Source organism: Artemia franciscana, chromosome 1 (genome assembly GCF_032884065.1).
Source record: "Artemia franciscana chromosome 1, ASM3288406v1, whole genome shotgun sequence".
Taxonomy (NCBI): domain Eukaryota; kingdom Metazoa; phylum Arthropoda; class Branchiopoda; order Anostraca; family Artemiidae; genus Artemia; species Artemia franciscana.
This window is the reverse complement of record NC_088863.1, coordinates 64713594-64727223: the sequence shown is the minus strand read 5'-3', so window position 1 is coordinate 64727223 and position 13630 is coordinate 64713594. Positions and strand designations below refer to the sequence as shown.

The 13630-nt window shown below is 35.5% G+C and overlaps 1 protein-coding gene across 2 annotated transcripts in view; it reads right to left on the bottom strand.

Annotated features, from left to right (window-relative positions):
• Window positions 1–13630, bottom strand: part of LOC136032879 (chordin-like protein 2) — a 301335-nt gene that overhangs the window by 20852 nt on the left and 266853 nt on the right. For both annotated transcript variants that reach the window (XM_065713319.1, XM_065713310.1), the window contains exon 10: window positions 5619–5811. In XM_065713319.1, coding sequence (XP_065569391.1) covers window positions 5619–5811 — 193 coding nt within the window. The remainder of the gene's footprint in view (window positions 1–5618; window positions 5812–13630) is intronic.

The following is a 13630-nucleotide window of genomic DNA, read 5'->3' as shown; positions in this document are numbered from 1 at the left end:
GGAAAATAGTCTATGAAGTGGCAAATGGTGTGTTAGGGACGAAAGTTAAGATGTTAGTGAAGACGATCTAAGTTTAGTAGAATATAGGAGAGGCTTGTACTTATAGTTTCTGAGGGACAGATCATACGAGAATGAGAAGAATATGAAGAGAGTAATAAAACATAAATAAAGTAGATGTGAAGTTGAAGTCAAGGATAAAATTGCTGACGATCCGGAAAATGCAACCAAACGGTAGAATATTAAAATATTTCAATGGCAAGTACAAAAATTGAGAGGTAAAAATTAAGTCCAGATTGACATTTCGCAGTTAAATGTAGGAACGAAACCTCAGATAAAAGCAGAACATTTTGAGAATGTGCTAAACCGTGATAAAGCTAAAGGAAGTGGCATAGAAGAGAATGAAGAAGATTATTACAATTTTGACTCCAGGGGCTGACAGTGCGGTAAAAGAGTTTTTTGTTGTTTTTTATTTAAGTTCAAAATGAGCTTATTTTCAATTGCAAAGTTACAGACGAAATTACTGCAGATTATGGATATGGTTTTTAAGAAAAGGATATTACCTAGCGATTTTAGGAAAACTTTAATTAAACCCATCTTTAAGGAAATTGATAAGAGTGAGCGTGCAAATCGTAGAGGCATTAGGTTCATTTTTGTAGCATCCAAACTACTAGATAACTGCATTACATCAATTTGTGCTTTGCACGAATTAAATAAAATAATAAGTTTCTTCAACTGAAAGTAAGGAGCAACATCAAGACGTAAAACGAAAAGAAATTATTACATATGTGAGAGGTTGTTCCCTCCTCAGCACCTCTCTCTTTACGCTAAAGTTTGACTTTTTGTTCTATTTTTATGAATGACTCCTGATGCACGCGAACCGTTAAATTAAAATGATAAGCTTTTTACCAATTCCACAAAACACTTTAGCATAAAAAGCACGGTACTGTTGAGAGGGCAAAACCTTCACATACGTAATAATTTCTACTCGATTTAAGTTTTAATGTTGCTCCTTACTTTCAGTTGAATAAACTTATTTTTCAATTTGATTTTTGATCAAATTCAGTTTTTAATTAATGCTAGAAAATGTTACTCCCCTTCCATGGAAAATTCTCTTCCTCACGAAAACTCCTCCGTTGAAATATCCCGCCGCGTAAGCTGCCCCACCCGAATATCCCCCATCCAAAAAACATCTTTATACTTCCAAATAGCTATTACTATATATAAGCAACAGACAAAGTTCATAATTTGCAACCCTTCTTTCAGGGGCTGTGGAAGATCAAGTCATTCTAAGAAATAAAGCAATTAGATTATTTTGACCATGTTGAAGAAAATGGCTATCTCATAAATTTTATCAGACAGTTTTGGCTAAAAATAGAGGATGGGAGGGTTATAACTGCCCTCTGATATTTTCGGTCACTGAAAAGATACTATAAATTTTTATTTCCAATCAAATGAGCCCTCTTACGACCTTCTAGCATCACTGGTTCGTTACGATCACCCAGGGGAAAAAAATAAAAACAAAAAACACGCATCAATGATCTTGCTTCTAGCAAAAATTCAAAATTTCACATTTTTGTACATAATAGCTTGAAGCCTCTAAAGAAGGGTTCTCTAATATTATTTATCTCGTGGTTTGATTTTCATTAGGATCACACAATTTCTTAGGGGTGTCCCCCCTTTTTCAAAAATTAGTCAAATTTCCTCCGACTCGTAATTTTTGATGGGTAACATTCAACTTCATGAATTTTATATATTTTGAATAAGTATCAAAATTCAATTCTTTTGATAGATTAAATAAAAAAAACAAGTTTTTTTAACTGAAAGTAAGAAGCGACATTAAAACTTAAAACGCACAGAAATTACTTCCTATATGAAAGAGGCTGCTTCCTCATCAACGCCCCGCTCTTTACGCTAAAGTTTGACTCTTTCTCTCAATTCTTCTTTTTAAAACAGTAAAAAACTTTAGCGTAAAGAGCGGGGCGTTGATGAGGAAGCAGCCTCTTTCATATACGAAGTAATTTCTGTGCGTTTTAAGTTTTAATGTCGCTCCTTACTTTCAGTTAAAAAAACTTGTTTTTTTTTATTTAATTTCTGAACGTTTTTGAATCAATGCATGTTTTGATTTTGGCTCTCCGCAGAGGAATAATCAAAACGAAATTTGCATGTTTTTTTTTTTGGCTCAATGGCTTTCTCATAATTTTGATCGAATGATTTTGAGAAAAAAAGAGCGGGGGACGAAGCCTAGTTGCCCCCCGATTTTTTGGTTAATTAAAAAGGCAACTAGAACTTTTAATTTTTTACGAATCTTTTTATTGGTAAAAGATTTACGTAACTTATAAATTAGCTTACGTAAAGAACTTTTGTATTCTCATGTTTTTATTACATATATGAGGGGGTTCGCCCCATCGTCAGTACCTCGCTCTTTACACTAAAGCTTAAATTTTATCCCAATTCATTAAGAATGACCCCCTGAATCACAAAAGCCGTAGAATAAGTAGTTGAAATTACTGAAAATACTTTAGCGTAAAGAGCGGGGTATTAGAAGGAGGTGAGCCCCTCATATGGGTAATAATTTCTGTTTGTTTTAAGTTTTATTGCTGTTCCTTACTTCCAGCTGAACAAGCTTTTTCACTTTTATTTTTTAATTGTTTTTTTTTTTAAATAATGCTAGTAAATCCTGCTCTCCCTTCATGGAAATTTTCTTCTCCCATTACAAATTCTCGAAGGAAAGTTCCCCCAGCATATCCCCCTCTTCTCAACCCCTCCCCCAAACCAAAAAAATCCTGCTTCTTACAGTTTGGCTATTATTGAGCCGCGTCGCTCCTTACTTATAGTTCTTTAATACAAACTGCTGGAAATAGTATTGGCGGCATTAAAGCAGAAAACAAAGGTAGCAGGGGGTTTCCTATTGAATCAGAAGTTAAGTTGGCTTGCGTTCTATCCCAATATATATATATATGGATAATAAAGATCGAATTTGTCCCATGGATAACGGCAAAGGGCATATAGGAGATATAGGAGATATGCGGATCACGGCTATAGGAGAACATGGAATCAAATGGGAATTTCATATAATTAGATTATGCTGATGACTTGAGTGTCCTAGGTGAAAATTTAACAAAATTAACGATTTTTGGGAGGCTCTGAGTGTTAAGACCATAAAGATAGATTTAAAGGCTAGTGTAACGAAAAGAAAGTCTGATGGATTGCAAATAAAAGAAGGGAAAGACGTGATGTTGGGTAACGAGAAGATCAATCAAGTAGGCAGCTTCACTGGCCTGCGTTGTATTATTAATAAAGATGATAGGTCCAGTGAAGATATTAAAACCAACCAAGAACAACCAAGGCCCAGGGTGACTTCCACACAATAACATTTTGAGGGATAGGAAGATAGGTATAATATCAAAAATTAGAATATTCAAAGCTAAGTAATAACAATGGTTATGTTTGGCTCTGAAAAATTCATACTTTACAAGACGGAGGAGAATTTGTTAGATGGTTTTAGGCCATTTTCAACATATTCTATAGCATGGCCGTCTGACAGAACATATTCCAAAAAATAGAGAATAGGAAAATGTGATTCTAATCAACTTCATATGGATTCAATGAGAAAAAGGTAGAGATGGCCAGGACACGTTCTGCGGATGAAGCATGACAGTTTGTCAAAGACATTCCTATTTGGCCAGCCCTCCAGGGTCAAACTAAAGAGAATTCGTCATCAAATAGGACAGGAAGAGATCACAGCAAAGAATTTAAAGGACATTGGGATTCCTTGAGAGGGAGTAAAGAGGGAAGCATCAAATAGATTTGGATGAAAGAGGTGCTTGCGGAACTGTGTTGGTTTTAGGCAGCTTGATACTGCAACCGAGTTTTTAGAAGTAGCAGTAGTAGTAATGTGGTGTGATCGCTTTTGTCGCCTAAAAAATCAATGTATCTTGAATTTTTTTTTAAACGTATTCTCTTTCGATAATCTACGACCATTCCTGGTGAGAAACTAATTTGTGGCCATCTACCTCTGGATTTTATTATTTTATTTTTTTGTATTGATTTAGATACTTACTTATGGGTCTTTAAACAAGCTGATTTTACTGAATAACTTTGAATTTTCAATGTTGGATTTTCACGAAATAAAGCAAGGCCTCATCCTTTTTTGGGGAGTTTTATCCCTTGGCAAAGGTCACACTTTGTCTATAACTTAGTAATAAAAAGTACTGGGTCCAGGGTTCCCTCAAATATAAAAGGGCTGCCACTCCTCCCTCTCAAAATCTCATTTCACCATCAGCGTACCAAACCTTCAAAGAAGACAATAATTCCTACAAAGAACATTCCTTAAAACCCTTTTTTTTGGGGGGGGGGATGAAAATAATAAGAAAGCTCCCGCAGTAAAAGAAGAACTGTCATATCGCAGTACCAATATTCCAGATATGGTTCAAAAATATTCCTAAAAATTACAGGGAATATCCCCCTTCCCCTATATATTAAATTTGTTGGGACCGTACACTTCCTCATTCTTTCTACATAAGGATTCCTACTAACCCTTCTTCATCGGATTTGAGGCAGAGCTATTCAATCCTTCAAATAATGACCCTACTACGCCTTTCTTTCTTTTGTATATTTTTGCTCTGATTCATATAATTTCAATTCCAGGTTTCCCCTCTTTTAATATTTCCTTTTTACACGAGCTTCTCTCAGTTTTTATTTACATTTTTTTTTATTTCCCTATCCATGATCTACTTTTTTCAGTCTTTCATTGCATTACCATTTTAATGCACTTAATGTACTTTGTCAATTTGGTATTTTGAATACATAGAAATATACCTAAAACAACATATAGGTATTTATTGCAAGAGTACATAAGTAACTACAAAAAGTTCATTATTGTATTATCTTGAAAAATGCTGGAAGATAGTTATAAAATATATAAATATAATATATGAATATATTTAAACAAACCAAATTATATAAATACTGGTCAAATACTTAGCTAATATAAATTTTGTATTGAATTTCTGTGGTCCACTTTGCTCATGGCTCCAGGATTATTTGCTGACAATTTTATGTTTATAGCTTTAGTTTATAGATTTAAATGATAAAAGAAAAGGAAAACCACACTAGGGGATTTCATATGCGAGAATATTGATGCAACGCAGTAACTTTTTAAGTGAAGGTTCATTCCCTATTTGTACAAAAAAACAATTATTGAATTTTATATAAATTTATACCGACTTAGACGTCTTTATACAAATGCTTACGGTAATTAGATCCTTTTGACTCAGACAACATTTTCTTGCTATTCGCGTTTTAACCGCTTTTTTCATATATTTTCTCTGTCATGTTTTTAATAAACCGATTGCTCGATAGCACATCTCTTGTGCAGTACACTATAGTGAACATTTCCCTTAAGAGTTGCTTAGCTCATATGTTCGCGTTTGAAGTATAAGGAGTTTTATATTCTGTTCGATGTCACAATATCTGAGAAGAAGTAACAAACATTTAAGAATAAATGCTAAACAGGAAATATAACCAAGGAATATACATAGGAATACTAGATATACTGAACAGTAAGCTATACTAGTCAACATAATACTACACAATTAAACGAAAACATATTATCTTACTTATATTAGATGCTCCTAGTGTTACAAATCGAAATCTCTGTTTCAATGCTTGAAGGTGTTCTTTGGTAAGATCTTGCACCTTGTATGTTGCACCTTTAGAAATGCCGGACGTCTGTACCATCCATAAATGATGCTCTATAAAAAGTGAAGTTTTTCCATTTCGTCCCAGAGGCTGCACTCCTTGAAATATATACTGAAAAAAAAAATTTTTAGTGAGGTAACATTTTCGACTAAAGTAAAAGTGGATTTTTACAATTCAAGTTAGTTTCATCCAAGAGGCATTACTTCTTTGATCATATAGGGAAATACGAAAAGTACTTGATATCTATATATATATATATATATATAAACTAGCTGTTTTACCTAGGCACCAACACCTAGTTGTTGGGGCGCTTCGCGCCACTCCAAGCCCCCCCGCGCGCGTAAGTCGTTACGCGCCATAATAGTTACGCGCCATTGTAGTTGTGTCCCTGTGTCCCACCTGTGAATAGATATAGATATAAATATATGTTTTTAACTACGTAAAACATGCAAATATACAACATTCTTTGCTGTCCTATTGTCTGTGCATATAAATAGATTGTCAGGTTTACTGACTCTTGAACATGCAACATATAATTGTCCATGGGAAAAACAATCCGTATTCAGATCTATACCTCATTATTCTAATGATATGTCCCTGTGTCCCGGTCCTCATTTATATTCCCTGTGTCTCGGTCGTCATTTGGGTCCCGGTGTCCCAGTTTGTAATTTCTCTTTGAGTGTCCCGGTCGTCATTTATATTCCCTCTGTCCCAGTGTCGTGGTCGTCATTTGTGTCCCGGTGTCCCGGTCTGTAATATCTATTCGACAATCCCTGTGTCCCGGTCGTCATTTATATATCCCGCCTGTGCCCCCGGCGTCCCCATTGCAGTTGTGTCCCTGTGTCCCGGTCGTCATTTATATTCCCTGTGTCCTGGTCGTGATTTGTGTCCGGGTGTCCCAGTCTGTAATTTCTCTTTGAGGTTCCCGGTCGTCATTTATAGTCCCTCTGTCTCGGTCTTCATTTGTGTCCCGGTCTGTAATTTCTCTTTGAGTGTTTTTTCTTTTTAGTTTTTTTTTAGTTTTTTACCTTTTTTCTTTTTTCAGTTTTCTTTTTCTTCTTTATTTTTCAGCGTCACTATGAAGTGCATATCGCCGAACCTTTGTTTTTTTAACTTAAATCTGGTAGGCATTGATGACCTCATCCAAGTCAAAATCCCAAACCCAATCATCATCGCTATCATTTTCAGTTTTGATATGTTTTGACTCTCGTTGTCCAGGTGGATTTTCATCTAACTTCGCGGTTTTGCGTTCTTTAGCCGCAAGCCTGTTTTCTTGCTGTTCTTGTGATTCCTCGGCACGCTTTCTTTTCTTACTTTCTCTATCAGCCGCAAGCCTGTTTTCTTGCTGTTCTTGTGATTCCTCGGCACGCTTTTTTTTCTTACTTTCTCTATTAGCAGCAAGTTTTTTGGCATAGACTCTTTGAGCAGCTTCCTCGGCTGTTGCCATTGTAGGTTCTTCAGTCATTTTACAATAAAATATTTTTCCGTGAACGAATGTCTCAAATACCTTTAATGACGTCATCGTCAGAACAAACATGACGACATCTAACTTCATGACGTCAGTCGACACACAAACATGACGTCACTCGACACACACACACACACAGACAACTTATCTATATATATATATATATAGATAAGTTGTTTGTCTGTGGGTCTGTCGACTGACGTCATGTTTGTGTGTCGACTGACGTCATGTGTGTCGACTGACATCATTATAAGGATTGAGCTGTATGTCTTCATGAAGTTGTTTGTCGTCTGACGTCATGTTTGTCGACAGACGAGATTACAGACCGGGACACTGGGACACAAATGACGACCGGAACACATCATATACCAATTCAAAAACGAATGTATTCAAGCCGAAGTAGCTGAGTTGGTAAAGCGTTATGTTCCAGGTCCGAGAGGTTCCAGGTTCGATCCTTGGCTTTAGCATTAATACAAAAGAGAAAAAAAACTAAAAAAGGTAAAATACAAAAGAAGAAAAAAAACTAAAAAAGGTAAAAACTACAAAAAAACTGAAAAGAAAATACTAAAAAAACTAAAAAAAATAAAAAAAAGGTAAAAACTACAAAAAAAAAATACAAAGAAAAAAAACAAAAACTAATAAAAAGAAACTAAAAAAACTAAAAACTGAAAAAGAAAAATAACTAAAAAAGGAAAAAAACTGAAAAATAAAGGAGAAAAAGAAAACTAAAAACCGGGACACAGGGAATATAAATGACGACCGGGACACTCAAAGAGAAACTACAGACTGGGACACTCAAAGATAAATTACAGACCGGGACACCGGGACACAAATGACGACCGGGACACAGGGAATATAAATGACGACTGGGACGCTCAAAGAGAAATTATAGACTGGGACACTGGGACACAAATGACGACCGGGATACTGGGAATATAAATGACGACCGCGACACAGGGACACAACTACAAGGGGGATGCCGGGGGCACAGGGGGATATATAAATGACGAAGGGGACACAGGGAATGTTGGATTAGCAATCACCATCGACAAAGCTCAAGGGCAATCATTAGAATAATCAGGTATAGATCTGAATACGGATTGTTTTTCCCATGGACAATTTTATGTTGAATGTTCAAGAGTCGGTAAACCTGACAATCTATTTATATGCACAGACAATGGGACATCGAAAAATGTTGCATATTCGCAAGTTTTACGTAGTTAAAAACACACACACACACACACACACATATATATATATATATATATATATATATATATATATATATATATATATATATATATATATATATATATATATATATATATATATATATATATATCTCTTTCTATATTCACAGGTGGGACACAGGGACACAACTACAATGGCGCGTAACGACTTACGCACGCGGGGGGGGCTTGGGCGGGGGGGCGCGAAGCTGTTTGTGTGTCTGTTGAGTGACGTCATGTTTGTGTTTCAACTGACGTCATGTTTGTCGACAAACAAAATTACAGAACGGGAAATCGGGACAAAAATGACGACCGGGACACCGGGACATGGGGATTATAAATGACGACCAGGACACTCAAAGAGAAAGTGATTGGGACACAAGGAATGTTCGATTAGCAATCCTCATCAACAAAGCACCGGGACACAAATGACGACTGGGACACAGGGAATATAAATGACGACCACGACAGTCAAAGAGAAATTACAGACTGGGACACCGGGACACAAATGACGACCGGGACACAGGTAAACAACAACAACGGGGACGCCGGGGGGCTTAGGGGGATATATAAATGACGACGGAGACACAGGGAATGTTCGATTAGCAATTACCATCAACAAAGCTCAAGGGCAATTATTAGAATAATTAGTTATATATCTGAATACAGATTGTTTTTCCCATGGACAATTATATGTTGCATGTTCAAGATTCGGTAAACCTGACAATCTATTTATATGCACAGACAATGGGACAGCCAAGAATGTTGTATATTCGCAAGTTTTACGTAGTTAAAAATATATATATATATATATATATATATATATATATATATATATATATATATATATATATATATATATATATATATATATATATATATATATATCTATCTATATTCACAGGTGGGACACAGGGACACAACTACAGTGGCACGTAACTAATATGGCGCGTAACGACATACGCGCGCGGGGGGGGGCTTGGGGGGGTGGGTAAAGCGCCCCCACCAACTAGGTGTTGGGGTGGCGCAAAGCGCCATCCCAGCAGCTAGTTGATCTTACACTTTTTTTAAGCACAGAATAATTGAGTAGCGTACTTCAGAAATAAAACGAGTTTACCCTGAGACACTTTACTCAGAGGAATATACACTGAAAAATAAAAAAGTATTGATGCTAAGCATAGTGAGCCGACGTTTTTAGCTGACAATTATAGATAAAAAACAAGTTGTTACACATGAAAGTGGAGTGTGACAGCAATACTTAGAAAAAAGAGAGATTATTCTGTATAAAATTGGAAGTGCCGCCTTTTCAACCGTTTTCTCTTCTTGCCCTTAAAGTTTTTTGAAGATTTCACATTCCAACTCATTAGTCCTTGTTTTTTAGCAGTCAGTCTTAAAGAAGAAACTCAAAAAGATAACTTCGGAGGATAGAGCGGAAATTTAAGGGGGGACAGAGTCTCCTTCCTCTTCAGCAATTTCTGTTTCTTTTAAGTAAAAATATCACTTTTCGATCCCTTATAAATTTTATTTTTTTTTTATCTAAAAGATTTCCTTTTATTTATTAGCCGGCCTATTTTTCCCCTAAAACAAGTGGGCAAAAATCCCCTCAATAAAAATCCTTAAATTTTTCTGCTTCACACTGATGCTTAAAGAGAAAGAGTTCAGTAGTGAAGGTACCATGGTTTCTGGTGGGATTTTATATCTTTGACACATACTCACATTAAAAATCTTTGACCAATCACCATAGAACTGATGGGCTAAGGGTCCAGATGGAATATTTTCTTGGTAAAAAAAATGTTATAAAGTAAAGTTGTTATCAGTAGGCAACATCTAATCAGTTTCAACATTTGTGACATCAGCTTTGAGATTCGAAGATACTGAACAAAGCCCGAGCTAGAGTTTGGTGATGATATGTAGAAACACATAAACTCATGTATTGTCTAGTATATACGAAAAATAAAAAATTAAAATAGAATTTTGACTAGTGTAGTACGTAATGAAGCTTAAAAATTGGGTTCCACAAGATTACAATTCAAATGACGGATCATCACGCAGGATAAACTAAAGCCTCGCATTTTATCTCATAACTGAAACCTTAGAATAAATAAGCAACTACTGTTTTCTTTCTTTAATGACTTAAGATGAAGAGGGAGGTTTAACGGGAGTTCCCTCAGAGCAAGGTTCAGGTACTTACTACGTAACAGGAAATGTTTTCTTCAAGACGCAGGTGCATGTGATATGATAGGGATTGTTTTCTAAGAGATACATGTATTAATTACTTAATAATTTCTTTGAATGATACAAAAAACCTTCAGGTCCTGCCAAATTAGAATTTCCTTGATTTTTATGATTAAAACCTACGAGGGCCAGGGGAATGTTTGCTTTTGGTTGCTATTTAATAGGATTTACTTACTTTTGCCTGTTATGTAATAGAGAATATTTTCTAAGAGATACAAGTGTTTGTTACGTAATGGAACTTGTCACAGTTTGTTAGTCGAGTGGGAAACACCTGATTGTAACTGAGGGGAGTACACACGTGAGTGGTACGTTATAGAGGTATACACTTGGGATGAAGCGGAATGTTACATGACTTGGTAGATTTATTGGGACTAAGGTAATGGCAGCGTAAACGTGGGATGCTACATAATGACACTGCGCAAACTGGTGTTACTAATTACTTTAAGAAATTTTCTTATTTAGGATTTCGTTTTCATCGGGATGTCCTTTTCTTTCAAGGCATTTTTTTGGTTTGGAATTTCATTTTCTTTCAAGCTTCAGGGTTTCACTTTCCTTCAAGCACTTTTTTCTTTTTTTTTCAAGGATTTCAGAGATTTTTTGGTGATTTCATTTTCTTTCATGATATTTTTTCTCAGGGAACCATTATAATCTAAAGATTTTTGTCCCCCCCTTTGGGGTACGAATATAATACAAAAGATTTTCCCAATGACCAGACATGAGCCTTAACCATCTGGAAGAGAACCCTATTCATAGTATTTAGATTGAATGAATGCTTTCTAAGTGAAAACCAATTGGACGCAAAGGGGAATTCCTCGTCCGACTTCTATAGCGATTAAATGATTCTTATGATTCCACCCTTTCACGTGAGAGCACAAGCATCCAAATACTATTGATTATTGCACTGTTAGATACACCCGCTTGTCACAGCATTATTGGTTTTCTAACGTGACCTAGACGGGTTAAGTTACAACACAAATGTTACATAGCATTGGTGTGCGATATTTCATTGCGTTAATGATTAAGTATGGAAGTTTTATTTTGGAACAAAAGTAATGTAAAGAACTAGGGTTTTAGTACATACAACTTTTATTACTAAAAACAAATTTACAAGCATTATTAAAACACAGAAAAAGCAACTAAAACACATCAAACGAAAAAAATGTGGAAAATGCCTAAAAAGGATAAAATATAATCAAAAAGAGCCATGAATTAAAGAAAGGTGGAAAACCTACAGACCATTTCCAAGGGTTGGGTTGTCATTATAGTTGCATTTAAGCCACATTAAGAGATATTTTTGGGAGTTCTTAACATAAATGCATCGTTTCTAGTGCTCACTTGACACAACTCCAAGAAAAATAGACACATTTTTGTATTCGGTTATTTCTGAGAGCTTTTAATGAAAATACCACGTTTCTTTGAGCCAAAACTTTGCATATTCATACCACAATAAAAATATTGCTAGCCCAAACTAGCAAACAATACTAAAGGGGGAGGGTTCTTATTAGAGGTAAAGTCTTATTTACGCTTTAGTTCACGTTTTACAAAACTTCTTTTAGCAAAAATAAACAATTTTGCAGCTTTTACTAGAAAAAGATCACCGATATGAGTGTGCCATGGGACAGTGTCTATGATAGCCACTTATTTTATAGGACTACCTGCACCTTTAGAACAAATAAGCTGCAGTGCTACATTACTGCCTCTGATGCTCGAGGCTCAATACGAGTGTAGACTTTTATATAATTCTAAATCAATTAATTATCACAGAATTTTCGCACAATAGATTTTTGGTCTTTTTGACTAAAATTGATGTTTTGCACCATAAAATAGCTGAAAACACACAACAATGGTTGAAACAGCAAAAAAATTTGCTGTGGGAAATTCTTTCTGGCTGAAATAAGAGTCTATGTTCACCGTTATTTTGTAAGACTACCTGCACCTTCAAAAAGAAATACACCCCCATACGGCATTACTACCTCTGAAATCCAAGGCTCAATATGCATATAATTTATCGATAAATATAGATTAATTAACTAACTTACAAGTTTCACTCAATAATATTTCGGCCTTATTTTGGCTAAAATTGTTGTTTTGCACCACAAAATGGCTGAAAATGCCACTTTGCTGTGGCATCCTTGGAAAAAAATGCGTCATCGAACGGCATTACTGTTTCTGAAACTGGTGGTTCAATATACGCATAGATTTTCGATAATTTAAAATCAATTAGCTGTCTCAGAATTTTCACAAAAAGGCTTTTATGACTAGAACTGTTGTTTCGCACCATAAAATAGTTGAAAATACCACTTTGCAGTGGGACAGCCTTTTTGACTAAAATAAATGTCTATACTAATCCTTATTTTGTAGGACTACCTGCACCCTAAAATATAATGTGCCCCTGTATAGCAGTACAACCTCTAAAACCCAATACCATTACGCGTATAGTTTTTTGATATTTCTAAATCAATTAACAATATCAGGATTTTCACATAATAGCATTTTGGCCTTTTATCGGCTAGAATTGTCAGTTTGCACTAAAAATAGCTGAAAATCCCACTTTGTTGTGGAAGAGTCTTTTCGGGTGAAATAAATGTTAATATTAACCCTTATTTTGGAGGACTAACTGTTTCTTTCAAAACTAATGCGCTACCATAAGGCATTACTGCCTCTGAAACTTGAGGCTCTATATGTGCCTAGATCTTCGATAATTCTATATTAATTGATGATCTCAGAATTTTTATAAAATGCCGTTTCGACCCTTTGTGGGTAGAATCGTTGTTTTGCACCACAAAATGGCTGAAAATGCCGCTTTACTATGGGAGAGTCATTATGGCAAAATAAATATCTATGTTAACCCTTGCTTTGAAGGACTACTTGCACCTTCTAAAACGAATACGCTAAGGTACGGCATAACCGCCTCTGAAACTCGAGGCTCAATATGTGTGTACATTTTCGATAATTCTAAATCAATGGATGATCTCAGAAATTTTACACAATACTATTT